General features: G+C 37.9%; 1 protein-coding gene across 1 annotated transcript in view; it reads left to right on the top strand.

Moving 5' to 3' along the window:
* The window catches only part of HDAC2 (histone deacetylase 2), a 35,193-nt gene that overhangs the window by 1,396 nt on the left and 18,821 nt on the right, over positions 1–14,976 (top strand). The window contains exons 2-4 of the mRNA NM_001075146.1: positions 11,303–11,415; positions 12,525–12,642; positions 14,827–14,901. Of these exons, the coding sequence (NP_001068614.1) occupies positions 11,303–11,415; positions 12,525–12,642; positions 14,827–14,901 (306 nt within the window). The remainder of the gene's footprint in view (positions 1–11,302; positions 11,416–12,524; positions 12,643–14,826; positions 14,902–14,976) is intronic.

Genomic DNA, 14,976 nt, shown 5'->3' on the forward strand with positions numbered 1-14,976 from the left:
ATTTAACAAAGAAGCTAGGTTCTGAAAGTCCATCTGATTTGTGTGAAGCAATAAAAATTTTGGAAGCTGTTTCCTACATTCAGTGTATCATAAACCGTAAAATCGTAGACTAATGGAAAGATCTTAGAGGACTAGGTCAGAATAAATCTAGACTTTAATTTTAAAAATGGCCATATCATGTCTCTTCAGTTAGCAAGCATGAATCATTTTTGTGCCTGTTTATATAAAATAACCACCTGTGTCATTTGTGGAAAAATCTGAAATCTTACAGAAGAAATCTAAGTGTTAAATATTAACAGCCATGTTTTTAAAGTATTTTTTGAGAAGACTGCATGTATATGTGATACAAATTGATTTAAAATTATGCCATCATGGAGGGGTGGAGATGGGAGTAGATTTTAACTTTAATGTAAATTACTGAAGTTTCTTAGAATTGATTTTTTAAGAGTCCATGCGTATTTTGGGTCACTGCCTTGACTTGGGTTCCATGACCAAATTGAAAAGTAAATAACCATGTGTGTAAGTTAATTTTTAAAATGATATTGTTTCTAAGGTTTAGAGATGTGTTAGCAGGGCTTGGGGTAGAGAAGAAAGGTTTTAAAAGGTTAGGGTAACTGGTACTGAGGCCCTGCCTGCAGCTGTTAGTTGCTGTTGACAGTGATAGACTGATGAATTGAGCTGCTTGAAACTTCTTGTCACCAGCCTTGAACTGCAGAACCAGAAGGTACACTTAAGTAGCAGTTTTATCAACAGCTATTCTTTTCCTGGGCTCATTTACAATGAGTCTCCATTGAGGGGCTGGGAGCAAGTATTGAGCCCAAGGGCAGGATGCAGACTTGATGGGAAGAGTAATCTTTGTGATGTAGTCAGTGCTTATAGTGGACCGTTCAGCTGCTCCATCTGATGGCCGACAGCAGGTGTGTAATTGAATGTTTAGATGTCTCGGGTTAGGGTATCTGTCTTTTGTCTATGGCTCTTCCTTGAGTAATTTTTAGAATGGAATATGTAATTGCTTACATCGGGAATATGCTTTGGGTTCTTTTTGTGGGGGTGGGCTAATAAAATATTTTGCACAGGTTATTAAATTGAATAAGTATCATTATGCTAATTCTTTGTAGGTGATAGTATGTTAAACTGTGCATAGTTAATTCCAAAAGCTTAGATTTTCATCACCAGAAAAACCCTATTTTGTCCGCTTATAAAGATAGTGATAGTAGTTTTTTTTTTTTCTTTTTTTAATTGTGAGGAAAGAGCTTGTGCATCAGAGAACTGACTCTAAGATAGACAAACATCCAGTATTCCTTGCTGGGGGAAGTTCTGTGGATGGAGGAGCCTGGCAGGCTACAGTCTGTGGGGTCCCTCGGACACCACTTGGCAACTAAGCAACAACATCAGTGTTGAAAATAATAGTGTCAGTGTCAATAATTTATGAAACTAGAATAGCTGTTTTTTTTAACTTGTTCTAAAGGGAGTAGAAGGAAGAAAGATCAAGAGGGAAGCAGTGAGGTATAGCAAATTCTGTAACCATAGGGATCCTACCTTTAGGCTTACTGGGACCAACAGGCCTACTCTTGGTGACACAGAGAGAATGTCTAGCAAATGAAAGGGACTTCTAAAGACGTATGTTCTTTTCTATGTTCACATTACAGTCTCAGTATCATACCGTTTAGATCACTGGAATGAGAGTTTCAAGGCATTGATGGATGAAATATCCTTAGACCTTTGAGAAAAAGTAAGAGAAGTTTTGGGGCTTCCCCGCTGGCTCATGGGTAAAAAATCCGCCTGCAATGCAGGAGCCACAGGAGATGCAGATTTGATCCCTGGGTGGGGAAGATCCCCTGGAGAATGGAAAACCAATCCACTCTAGTATTCTTGCCTGGAGAACCCCATGGACAGGGGAGGCTGGCAAGCTACAGTCCATAGGGTCGCCAAGAGTCAGACATGACTGAAGCAACTGCATGCACAAGAGAAATTTTTACTTTTGCAGCTTTTGACTCATGACTCGTTTCCTAAATCTTGATCACCTAGTATATACTGCAAGATTGTTGATAATCTATAAAATGATATAGTTATATCCCTTCTGGCTTTAAAATAATGTGATTTCTAGGAATTCCCTGGTAGTCAAGTGGTCGCGGTTTTGAGCTTCCCCTGCAAGGGGCATGGTTTCAATCCCTGGTCAGGGAACTAAGATCCCACATGCCACATGGCAAAAGAGAAAAAAAATAAAATGATGTGATTTCTGTACTTAAATATAATTAGCAAACCAAGCTGTGTTAGGCTCTGATACATGTACACGTATCTGTATGTACTGATACATGCATCAGTAATACTTTATCAAGAAATGTTAACTAGTTTGTTTTAAATTAGCTTGAGGCCAATTACCTTTAGTGTCTGTTTTATTGTATATACAATATATTAATAATAGGGTTGTATATCACAATTTATAGGATTACATGCATTGCTCTGTGTTGTATTTTTCCGTTCTCTGATAGGGTTCATCATAAGATTTGGAGAAAAGTGATTCAGAGAAAATCACTCAACACTGTACAAAGATAGACTATAAAAGTTACCAGTGTCGTGTCTCCCAGTATACACTGAGTCTGCTGTAGCACAGTATGAGAATTCTGCTTGGCAGTCAACTATTGGCAGATTTCCTTAGATTTTATTTATAACAGTGATGCCAGAGCCTTTGCTGCCGCTGCTTAGTTGCTCAGCCATGTCCAACACTGTGCAACCCTATGGACTGCAGCCTGCCAGACTCCTCTGTCCATGGGATTCTCTAGGCAGGAGTATTGGAGTGGGTTGCCATGCCCTCCTCCAAGGGATCTTCCCAACCCAGGGATCAAACCTGGTCTCCTGCGTTGCAGGCAGATTCTTTACTGCTGAGCCACCAGGGAAGCCCAAGCCTTTTGCTAGGTAGTCTTTAATATATCTGCATGGGTTCTTAGTGGAGAAGGAAATGGCAGCCCACTCCAGTGCTCTTGCCTGGAGAATCCCATGGAGGGAGGAACCTGGTAGGCTACAGTCCATGGGGTTGCAAAGAGTCGGACTCAACTGAGCGACTTCACTCACTACTATGGGTTCTTAGATATAGTATAAACATTATTATCCTTGAAATAGGTAATCTTTTCTTTGGAGGCAAATCTGGATACTGAATTATAGCAGCAGTTCATAAATACCAGTGGTTTTATTGCACATCATTTATTTAAACATAGCCAAACATAAGACTGAGATTTTCATATACTTGAATTCTCTTCCCCAAGATTTTTTTTTTACCATTTACTTCCTTCATATTTCACCTTAACAGAGAAGCTTTTCCCTTTTACCTTAATCCCTGTTAACTGTTTTTTCTCCCTATCAGTTACACCTAATTTTTGTCTTTCTTCCTACTGCAATACAAACTTCATGAGGATAAAATCTGTTTTGCTGATGTCTGTACTTCTACCTTTTCATACTGTTCGTGGGGTTCTCAAGGCAAGAATACTGAAGTGGTTTGCCATTCCTTTCTCCGGTGGACCACATTCTGTCAGACCTCTCCACCATGACCCGCCCGTCTTGGGTGGCCCCACACAGCATGGTTTAGTTTCATTGAGTTAGACAAGGCTGTGGTCCGTGTGATTAGATTGACTAATTTTCTGTGATTATGGTTTCAGCGTGTCTGCCCTCTGCCCTCTCGCAACACCTACTGTCTTGCTTGGGCTTCTCTTACCTTGGACGTGGGGTATCTCTTCACGGCTGCTCCAGCAAAGCGCAGCTGCCGCTGCTTACCTTGGACGAGGGGTATCTCCTCACGGCCACCCTTCCTGACCTTGAACGTGGAGTAGCTCCTCTCAGCCCTCCTATGCCCGCGCAGCCACCGCTCCTTGGATGTGGGGTTGCTCCTCTCGGCCGCTGCCCCTGGCCTCGGGCATGGGGTAGCTCCTTATGGCAGAAAGTGAAGAGGAACTCAAAAGCCTCTTGATGAAAGTGAAAGAGGAGAGTGAAAAAGTTGGCTTAAAGCTCAACATTCAGAAAACGAAGATCATGGCATCTGCTCCCATCACTTCATGGGAAATAGATGGGGAAACAGTGTCAGACTTTATTTTGGGGGGCTCCAAAATCACTGCGGATGGTGATGGCAGCCATGAAATTAAAAGATGCTTACTCCTTGGAAGGAAAGTTATGACTAACCTAGATAGCATATTCAAAAGCAGAGACATTACCTTGCCAACAAAGGTCCATCTAGTCAAGGCTATGGTTTTTCCAGTAGTCATGTATGGATGTGAGAGTTAGACTGTGAAGAAAGCTGAGTGCTGAAGAATTGATGCTTTTGAACTGTGGTGTTGGAGAAGACTCTTGAGAGTCCCTTGGACTGCAAGGAGATCTAACCAGTCCATTCTGAAGGAAATCAGTCCTGGGTGTTCTTTGGAAGGAATGATGATAAAGCTGAAACTCCAGTACTTTGGCCAGCTCATGCGAAGAGTTGACTCACTGGAAAAGATTGATGCTGGGAGGGATTGAGGGTAGGAGGAGAAGGGCATGACAGAGGATGAGATGGCTGGATGGCATCACTGACTTGATGGACGTGAGTCTCAGTGAACTCTGGGAGTTGGTGATGGACAGGGAGGCCTGGCATGCTGCGATTCATGGGGTCGCAAAGAGTTGGACCCGACTGAGGGACTGAACTGAACTGATACTCTACCAGCCTTAATAAAGATAAAGGTTTTTTTGCATTATTGATGGATAAATGATAAATACCTTGCACTTTTACAGCTGGAATCCTTTTATATATTCTAATTCTTAAAGCCACTCAAGTTACAGACAGGCAGGATGAGTGGCATTTTATTTATTTTCTCCATGAAAATAGATTTGTGTATCTGACTCAGCTCACCATCTAACCTTTTCTACATAGTCTAGTTTTAATGTCCAAGGAGAGAGCAACACCTGGTACCTAAAAGATTTTTCTTTTTTCCTTTGGTGACACAAGTTTGGAACTACTGCCACTGCTACCATAAAAAAAGAAAAGAAAGGGTTCCTCTGCTACCAAAAAAAAGTATTAGTAATTATTTCCCTTAACAAAAACTTTAAATGCTTGTGTTGACAAATCCTTAAAGGAAACTATTGCAATTGGGGAGAAAGGTTAATTGTCTCTTTGGAAATGATAATAGCATTGAAAGGTGGGTGAGGTCAGATTTAAAGTTCAAGTGTTGGGGTGATGTCAATTTTGAGTTCAGAAATAATTAAGTGGAGTTAAAGTCCTTAATCTGTGTTGTGTAGACAAAAGATTGAAATCCTAAGAAGAAAATATAAGACTATGTTAGAAATAAATACTGGAGAGGGTGTGGAAAAAAGGGAACCCTTCTACACTGTTGATTGAAATGTAAATTGATACAGCCACTATGGAGAACAGTATCGAGATTTTCCTTAAAAATCTAAAAGTGGAGCTACCGTATGATCCAGCAATCCCACTCTTAGGCATATATCTGAAGAAGATTCCCTGGAGGAGGAAATGGCACTCCACTCCAGTATTCTTGCCAGGAGAATCCCATGGACAGGGGAGCCTGGCAGGCTACAGTCGATAGGGTCACAAAAAGTCAGACATGATTGAGCAGAGAGGCATTTATCTGGAGAAAACTAACTTGAAAAGATACATGTACCCCAGTGTTTATTGCAGCACTGTTTACAGTCATCAAGACATGGAAGCAGCCTAACTGCATCAACAAAGGAGTGGTTAAAGAAAATGCAACACACACACACACACACACACACACACACACACACACACACAGTAATAGTATTACTCAATCATAAAAAGAATGAAATAGTGCCGTTTGGAGCAACATGGATGGACTTAGAGATATCATACTAAGTGAAAGGTAAGTCAGAGAAGGACAGATATCATGATACCATTTGTATGTGGAACCTAAAAAGATTATATAAATGAATTTATGTACAAAACGGATTCAGACTTAGGAAACACATTTATGGCTACCAGAGGGGAAAGGTGGGAAGGAGGGATAAATTAGGACTTTGTGATTAACATATACAAACTATTGTATATAAAATAGATAATCTGTATAATACTGTATGGCACAGGGAACTCTACTCAATATCCTGTAGTCACCTATATGGGAAAAGAGTGTGAAAAAGATACATGTGTAAGTATACTTGAATCACTTTTCTGTACACTTGAAACTAACATGACATTGTAAATCAACTATACTCCAATATAAAGAAATATTTTTAATTAAAAATGTTTTTAAGAAGGAAAGGTAAGACTATGTTAGATAGTAAGTGAGGGGACCTTGGTAGGGTAAATTTAGACAAGGGAAGCCCCTGAAGGCGTAGAATGGGGCAGCCTCCTTAAAAGAGTTTTCTTTCATAAGACACTGCAGACTTCAAAGGCTAGAAGAGAGCTGGTGCGCTTAACAGAGGAAGCTAAGGGGAAGACATGGGAAACTCTAGGGTCAGGCCAGGTAGTAGAGAGCCAGACCACCCAAGACTGTGTGGTTAGAGATTTGGACTTTATTCAGGAAGCAGAAAGCCACGGAAGTTTTCTTAAGTGTCCGAAAAGTGGAGAAAGGATGAGAAAGAGTGATAGAATGTAAGACTGAAAGTAAGAATGAGTATATGTTGGTTCACATACAAGGTAATGAACGCAACTGATAGACATGGACATATTTAAGAGATTTTAGGAGTAAAACTGATAGAATTTGTTGATTGGGTTGGAAATGGAGTTGGGACTTTGTGACCACCAAATAAAAGATGGCTCCTAGATTTTTGAATTTTGAGCAGTTAGGTGCCTTATTCCAAGAGAAGAGGATTTAGAGCAGCACTGTTGATTCACTTACTTACTCAAGCACCCGCCTGGCACACAGTAGGCTCTTGATGTGTTAGATGAATGAGTGAACTTACGAGACTTGATAAATAAAGGTTGGTGGAAGAATGGCTGTGGGGTGGTATGAAATCCAGGAAAGTGGTATCATGGAAACCAAGACTGAGTATTTCAAGAAGTAGCCAGTGTGTTAAAGTCACTAGTGGTCTATCTAGTCTGTGGAAGACAAAAATAATACAGTATATCTCTGTTTTTCTTGAATCATTTTTTAGTCAACTTTAGGCATAAAGGTTAATTTCATAGTCCTGAAATCCAAAATTATCTGAAAAGTGAAAACAAAACTGTACAACTCATTTGGAATCAAAGCTTAACTTGAATTAATATTTACCATCTTTTTTATCATCCACTTATTTTGAATATTTACACATTTTTGCTGCAGAAATATTAATGTTTGCTTACAGAATGCGGCCCAGACTTAAGGTTGTCACAAAATATATGGCAAATACATCATATTACATTTATAAAATCAAATATATCTAGTCTCGAGAACTTTAAAGAAAAGAGATTGTAGACCTTGTTAGCCACTTCTATTCTGGGAGCTTCTTGAAGAGTGAGCAGTTTTGAAAATTTTTGCAGGTAATACCTAAATCTTTTTGGTAATTACTTCACATTGACAAACTTTGTTGTATTCAACGAACCACTTCAAGCTAATTTTTCTGACTACTTACTTTACTGGTAAAGCATTTTTTAGTATTATGATGAAAATCGGGGTAACATTTTAAATGCCCAAATTACATTGCATCCTTGCTCAGTTGTGTCTGACTCTTTGTGACCGCATGGTCTGTAACCTGCCAGGCTCCTCTTTCCATGGACTTTTTCAGACAAAGATATTGGAATCGGTTGCTATTTTCTAGTCTAGGAGATCGTCCCAACTCAGGGATTACACCCATGTTTCCTGCATTGGTACTGCACCGCCTGGGAAGCCCCCAATTACGTTCCTGACCATTTAAACGAGGTGAATGAAATCTGTAGATTTCTGCAACTAAGGAAAGCTATTTATCTTTATGGAAAAGTGGATGTCTGCAAAGCAGCCATGTAGAGAATTTTGTGATAGGGTTAAGCAGTTGTTCTAGTACTCCCTTACATTTTGGAAGAATTCTGCATAAACCAAATAGCAGTTGTCTGTAGCTTGGCTGCCTTTGTGGACATGTGTCATTTACATAGTGAGCATGTTCTTGGTAGAACTGGGCCCCCAAAGTATAGCCAAGAAACTTGTTGAAAGCTGTGTATATGCATATAAAATTTGAGGACCCTGTTGGTAGATAGGTAGTTTTTTTTATGTTTATATTCTTTAAATGTTTGTATTCCATTTTGTGTCCTTTTCTTGTCAGGCTTCCCCCTACAATTTCTTTCCAATCACTGTAAGTGCTGTTACTTTCCCAGTAGCTACTACTTAAGAAGATTGGCAGAGTTGCTCTGCCCGAGTTTGAACCTAGCTCTTCTACTTGCTAGCTGTGTGACTTTCACAGTATCACATGACTTGTTTACATTGCTCCATCTTCACTTTAATAAAACAGGAACAGTAGTCATATTAATAATACCTACATCATAGGGTTGCTGAAAAGATTGACAGATAATAACATGTGAAGTGCTTGAACAGTGCCTTCTTGGATGCTCTGAATAAATGCTAATTGCTACTAACATCTTTTTTTTCAAGCACTCTTGCTGAGAAATTGCAGCTATACTTTCCTTCTGTAGATTATTGTTGTCTTTCTCATAATTAGTTCAGTTCAGTCCAGTCTCTCAGTTGTGTCTGACTCTTTGCGACCCCGTGGACTGCAGCACGTCAGGCCTCCCTTTCATCACCAACTCCCGGAGTTTACTCAAACTCATGTCCATTGAGTTGGTGATGCCATCCAACCATCTCATCCTCTGTCCCCTTCTCCTGCCTTCAATCTTTCCCAGCATCAAGCTCTTTTCAAATGAGTCAGTTCTTCGCATCAGGTGGCCCAAGTATTGGAGTTTCAGCTTCAACATCAGTCCTTCCAATGAATATTCAGGACTGATTTCCTATAGGATGGACTGGTTGGATCTCCTTGCAGTCCAGGGGACTCTCAAGAGTCTCCAACACCGCAGTTCAAAAGCATCAATTCTTTGGCGCTCAGCTTTCTTTATAGTCCAGCTCTCACATCCATACATGACTATTAGAAAAACCATAGCATTGATTCGACAGACCTTTGTTGGCAAAGGAATGTCTCTGCTTTTTAACATGCTATCTAGATTGGTCATTGGAGAAGGCAGTGGCACCCTACTCCAGTACTCTTGCCTGGAAAATCCCATGGATGGAGGAGCCTGGTAGGCTGCAGTCCATGGGGTCACTAAGAGTCGGACACGACTGAGCGACTTCACTTTCACTTTTCACTTTCATGCATTGGAGAAGGAAATGGCAACCCACTCCAGTGTTCTTGCCTGGAGAATCCCAGGGACGGGGGAGCCTGGTGGGCTGCCGTCTATGGGGTCGCACAGAGTCGGACACGACTGAAGCGACTTAGCAGCAGATTGGTCATAACTTTTCTTCCAAGGAGCAAGCATCTTTTAATTATTAGATTAGTGATAGCTTTTTATTGAATTCTCAGTATGTACATAGCTAGAGTATTTGATCTTAAGATATGGTAGATATTAGAGACATTTCATCTTGATAATTTTTACACAGAGAAGATGGAAGTTATGTGAAGACTGTATGTGCTCAGCTGCTCGATTGTGTCTAACTCTTTGCGATCCCATGGACTGTAACCCACCAGGCTCCTATGTCCGTGGGATTTTCCAGGCAAGAATACTGCAGTAGGTTGCCATTTCCTACTCTATGGGATCTTCCTGACCCAGGGATCAAACCTGCACCCCTTGCGTCTCCTGCATTGACAGGTGGATTCTTTACCTCTGTACCACCTGGGAAGCTAGAGAATCTTTATTTTTATTCTTGTTATCTCCTTTAGTAGGGATGATAACTTAGAAATACCTTCCTTGCATTAATTTAGGCCCGTGATACTTTGTAAATCTAGTGAGCTTTCCATATCTAAGAATTCACTGAGACCAGGATGCTTTCAAGGAACTTTAGTGTTGTCATGATGTAAAGCAGACATCATGACAATTTACAGCTAGGAAATTAGCTGTTAGTTTCCTGTACTCTCCCCATAGCTCTGCTTTGCTACTTGTCTGTATTGTCTTAGCTTTATTGTTGGCACAGATTAAGAAAAGTTGACCATGTGTATATATGAATTGTTTTCAGAGGAAAGCTTGTTTTCAAGATGAAGAGTTAAATAAATTAAAGGTGCAGCACCAACAAAATCAGTTAGTAGTAGTAGTAGAAATGAATATGTTATAATGTTACAAAAGTGAATGTTCATCCTGGACTACTATTAAAATATATGGAAGAGAGAAGCAGAAATTTTTGAATTCCAGTGTTGTTAAACAAACCAAAAAAAGTGTGTATTTAGGCAGGATTTTGAAAGATATTTTTGATCTAGAAGGGGAGTAAACATCATTCTTTAGTGTTTATTATATTTATTTAAGGTGAGTTCAAACCATTGCAATCAGATTGGCTCAGATTTTAGACTTGGTTATTTAAAAACTAGAATTAGTACTGAAAGTAATTTCTGATAAACATTGTTGAAAAAATTGCCCATTGCATTAGAAAAATGGTGTATATTTAAGTGGCATCCTTAACACTTTTTATTATAGAAACACTGGCTCTTTACCTACCTAAAAGTATTAATTTTATTGGAATTTGGTAGGCAAAAATCTGGGTTTTTGGTGTTATTTAAAGTAAACCTTATGTGTAAATTGTTAAGACCTGGAATGTGAGATATCATAAAAAGATAGGAATTATAACTTTTTAATCATGAAGAATGAGGCAAAATATCCTCAGTAGCCTGAAAAATGTAGTAAGTATGTCATAACAAAACTTTATTTAGGATCCCAGTTTCAGTTACCAAAATTCCTTATTGACTGATATGGATGTATAAAACATTTCAGCCACGGTAATACCACCTGTATAGGATTTGAGGATGCCAGTGAATCATCTAAGAAGGAATAAATCATACTCGTGAAACTCCTTATGTACCTTACGCATCTGAATTTTCCATTGAATACTAAAAGCAGGTGTCACTTTAAGGAACAGTAACTCCTTTTTATAACTTGAGTAGAGTATTTTATTTATGCTAATCCCAAACTTCTAGTAGACTAAAAATCAGAAAAGCTTGCTTGCCTTAATATTTGAACAAACATAATGTATTGATGGAGTCCTCAGAGTGTAAAAACATGCATAGTATCTTGGTTTTCTAATACTTTGAGAGTTGCAGAATTTAATATCATTATTTAATATTTTAAATAAAGCTTATTTTATTTAGATGACATCTTCTAATAGTGAACAATAAATAGTTCATTAAGATTCTCTTGTCTGTATTGTTCATTTTGTCTTTCCTTTTTTAGGTGATATTGGAAATTATTATTACGGACAGGGTCATCCCATGAAACCTCATAGGATCCGCATGACCCATAACTTGCTGCTAAATTATGGCTTATATAGAAAAATGGAGATATATGTGAGTATACCTTTTGGTAAATATTCAGTTTTCTTTGTTTTTTACCATTGCTTTGAATTGTTTTCAAAGTTGGAGGGCATTTAGCAGATGAAAAGGACTGGAAGGAAACAGAAAGTCCTCTTTCTTTGTTTCAGTTTTCAGAGAGAACTTGAGAGTGTGGGAGCTGTGGCCTCCTTTTTCCCTTTTTCCTTCAACCATTTAAAAAAAACAGTCTCCCTCCCCCAGGTTTTCCCATAACTAGAGACCAATTCAATTTAGCATACTAAATATTTTTGTTAAAATAATTATTGACCTGTCTACGCTGCTGAAGAGTTGATCTGGGACTATTACAAAAGAATTAGGTAGAAAATTAATCATACAAATATTTGTTGGCATATGAAACACTGTATTAGTAAGCATGTAAAGTGTCTGTTGTGCAGAAAAGATAAGAATGTAGATAAACAGATAGAAGATGCAACAATTCCTGTCTGTTGGGTGAGAATAGGACGGCTTGGAGCAGTGAACAGAGTTGGGCAATATGTGTAAGCATCTTTCTTTGAGATCATAGACATTTAGAGAAGAGGAGTTGAATAGGAATTGCATTCAGGAAGCCTTGTGGAAGAAGGGTGTCATAAATGAAGTGAACTTCCTAGGAGCAAGGATGATTAGGATAGTCAAAGGAAAAGGAAGAGAGATTGTGAACTAATAGAAAATGAGTCTCATTTTACCTGGATGAGTCTCAACCTTCCTAAAAATTAATGGTCAGTGATGAAATTACTGGCTATGGAGCAGAAGGTTTATGATAAAAAATGTTAGAAAGTAGAGTTTTTGCACATGGGTTTGTCTTTAGAAGGATTGACCCATTTCCACTAAAAGAAAAGGAGTGATTAATTCATAGTTGGTGTTAGACCTGTGTAATCCTTTTTAAAGGAATATTGTTTTTGAAATTGATTACTGCTTTCTGAAACACACATGTATAAATTTGGATTTGCTTTGAAATTTATCTCTTTTATTCTGGCAGACCTAGTTCTTTTGAGCATAGTGGTAGGGGACATTGTATACTTTGTGTTTGGTAACCCTGATCTAACCAGTTGTAATTCCACAATTCTGACATTTATTTTTCTTCACAGAGGCCCCATAAAGCCACTGCTGAAGAAATGACAAAATACCACAGTGATGAGTACATCAAATTTCTACGTTCAATAAGACCAGATAACATGTCTGAGTATAGTAAGCAGATGCAGAGATGTACGTTTCTATGTTAAAAGTATATATTAGTAGTGATAAGTATAAATAAGTACTTTCAGAACTTGCAATTAGAGTTACCTAAATCTAGATATTTTCCTGATCTAATTATTTTAATTGTTTATTTATTTTTAAAAGTCCATATGACAATACTAAAACTGCTTAAAAAACAAACAAACAAACAAACAAAAAGCAGCCTACCTGAAGCTTATTGGTCTGCCAAACTGCCAAAGAGCTATTTGGATGTTCTTTGCTCTTTGTTTTGGTTTGTGTTAACTTTGAGATAGTGGATGTTGGTAGGGAAACCTCACTCCCCTGCTTTTAAAAATATGACTGTACTTTGGCATTAGTCTGGTGTGTATATTTCTTGTCTTTTATTTGTGTGCTTTAATCCAGACTATTCCAGAAAGTTCCAAAAAAGCAAAACTTGAATTTGCCTCTTGTAGGCAACTGTTTACATTGCATTTACAACTATCTGTTGGTGCTGCTAAGTCATTTCAGTTGTGTCCGACTGTGTGCAGCCCACCAGGCTCCCCATCCCTGGGATTCTCCAGGCAAGAATATGAGTGGGTTGCCATTTCCGTCTCCAATGCGTGAAAGTGAAGTCACTCAGTTGTGTCTGACTCCTAGCGACCCCATGGACTGCAGCCTACCAGGCTTCTCCGTCCATGGGATTTTCCAGGCAAGAGTACTAGAGTGGGTTGTCATTGCCTTCTCCATTACAACTATCTACTTTCAACTTAATACAACTTAATTCAACTTAATACAGCTATCATTGTATTAAGTATTGAGAGTAATCAGAGATGATTTAAATATATGGGAGGATGTTCCATTGGTTGTATGAAAATACTGTATAAGGGATTTGAGCATCCCCAGAATTTGGTATCATCTGGGTCCTAAAAACAATACCTTGTTGATACCAAGGGACAATTGTATGTATATCTGTATTTTCCTTTGCTGTATCAATGAAGCTTTTGATTCTCTTCTATACAGTGTTCTATTTTGTAGATATTTTATTATAAGAGATTGAATGCAAGAAGATAGAGTGCAAGATGTCTTTCTAAAATGACTAGAACAGTGTTTTTTAAAGCTTGATACTGGAGTTCATTCCAATGTTTTTATTGATGGACTTCAGTAATGATTTTGTTAAAAGAAAACAGTATTGTTTGTTCAGTAATACTAAATTAAGTATAGTTGCTAGACATCTTATAAATTCATAGAATTTGATGTACGTTTTATTTATCTCAAATTTGATTCAATAAAATGTTGTATTACAAATATTAATAGATATTATTTGCCCCTGTTTTTTCAGTGGGGATTTAGGCTTAGATTAAGTCATAGCCCTAAGATAAAATGAACTAACAGGATTGGTTTTAAATTTACGTAATTCTGAATTGTATTAAGATAATGGTCATATCTGAAGAGCAGGAAGCTAAAATGTATACGTTAAAATAAATGAAGGATGTGCAAAGCTATACAAAGTAATGACCCTTTTTCTTGAAGAGGATATAAATTGAGGGGTGAGGAGAACTGAGAATGGGTTGTACGATCTATGTCCATTTCGTCCTCTCAGTACTGAGAAGCTAAATACGTTGTGATGTGCTGTGTATCTATATGCATGTGTTGTCTCCTTGTGCATAAGTCTCTCTCATCTGCATCTTGGCTGTTAGGAGCTTAGTTAATTCTTAACCATCTTTTAAGATTAACATTAACCATGGATGTGGGCAACCAACTGTTATACTTTTTTGGTAATCAGTACATTTCAAAGTTATGGATGTTCTGTATACTTAAAGTAGTTTTAAAGAATGTAAATCATAAAGCAATTGGACTTAAATTTAAACTTTTTAGGATTTTTATTAATTTACTGTTGTATATTTAAGGAGAAATGCCTAGGAAATTTAACCTCATATTTTAATTAAATAACACCAAATACCTTTTCTATTTTGATAGCTATTGATTTGTTTAAAAAGCAGATATTTTCCACAAATAATCATGTTAAGAATTGGTGGCAGTATTTCAGATAAAATATTTTAACTGCCTTGGATAAAATTGCATACTTTACTACTGTGATATGCATATTTTATGAATGCATCAAACAAATGTTATTTTTAGGATATAGTTTTTGTAAGAAAAGGCTTTCATTGATTCACAGAATGGATTGAAATTAATGAAATCCGTCTTCCACAGTTAATGTCGGAGAGGACTGTCCAGTGTTTGATGGACTTTTTGAATTTTGTCAGCTTTCAACTGGTGGCTCAGTTGGTAAGTGTCTTGATTTCGTCAAATTTAAAAGTTGATTTAAACTTGTGTGTATTTTTTGAGATGTTTGTTTGAAAC

This window comes from Bos taurus, chromosome 9, assembly GCF_002263795.3.
Source record: "Bos taurus isolate L1 Dominette 01449 registration number 42190680 breed Hereford chromosome 9, ARS-UCD2.0, whole genome shotgun sequence".
Taxonomy (NCBI): domain Eukaryota; kingdom Metazoa; phylum Chordata; class Mammalia; order Artiodactyla; family Bovidae; genus Bos; species Bos taurus.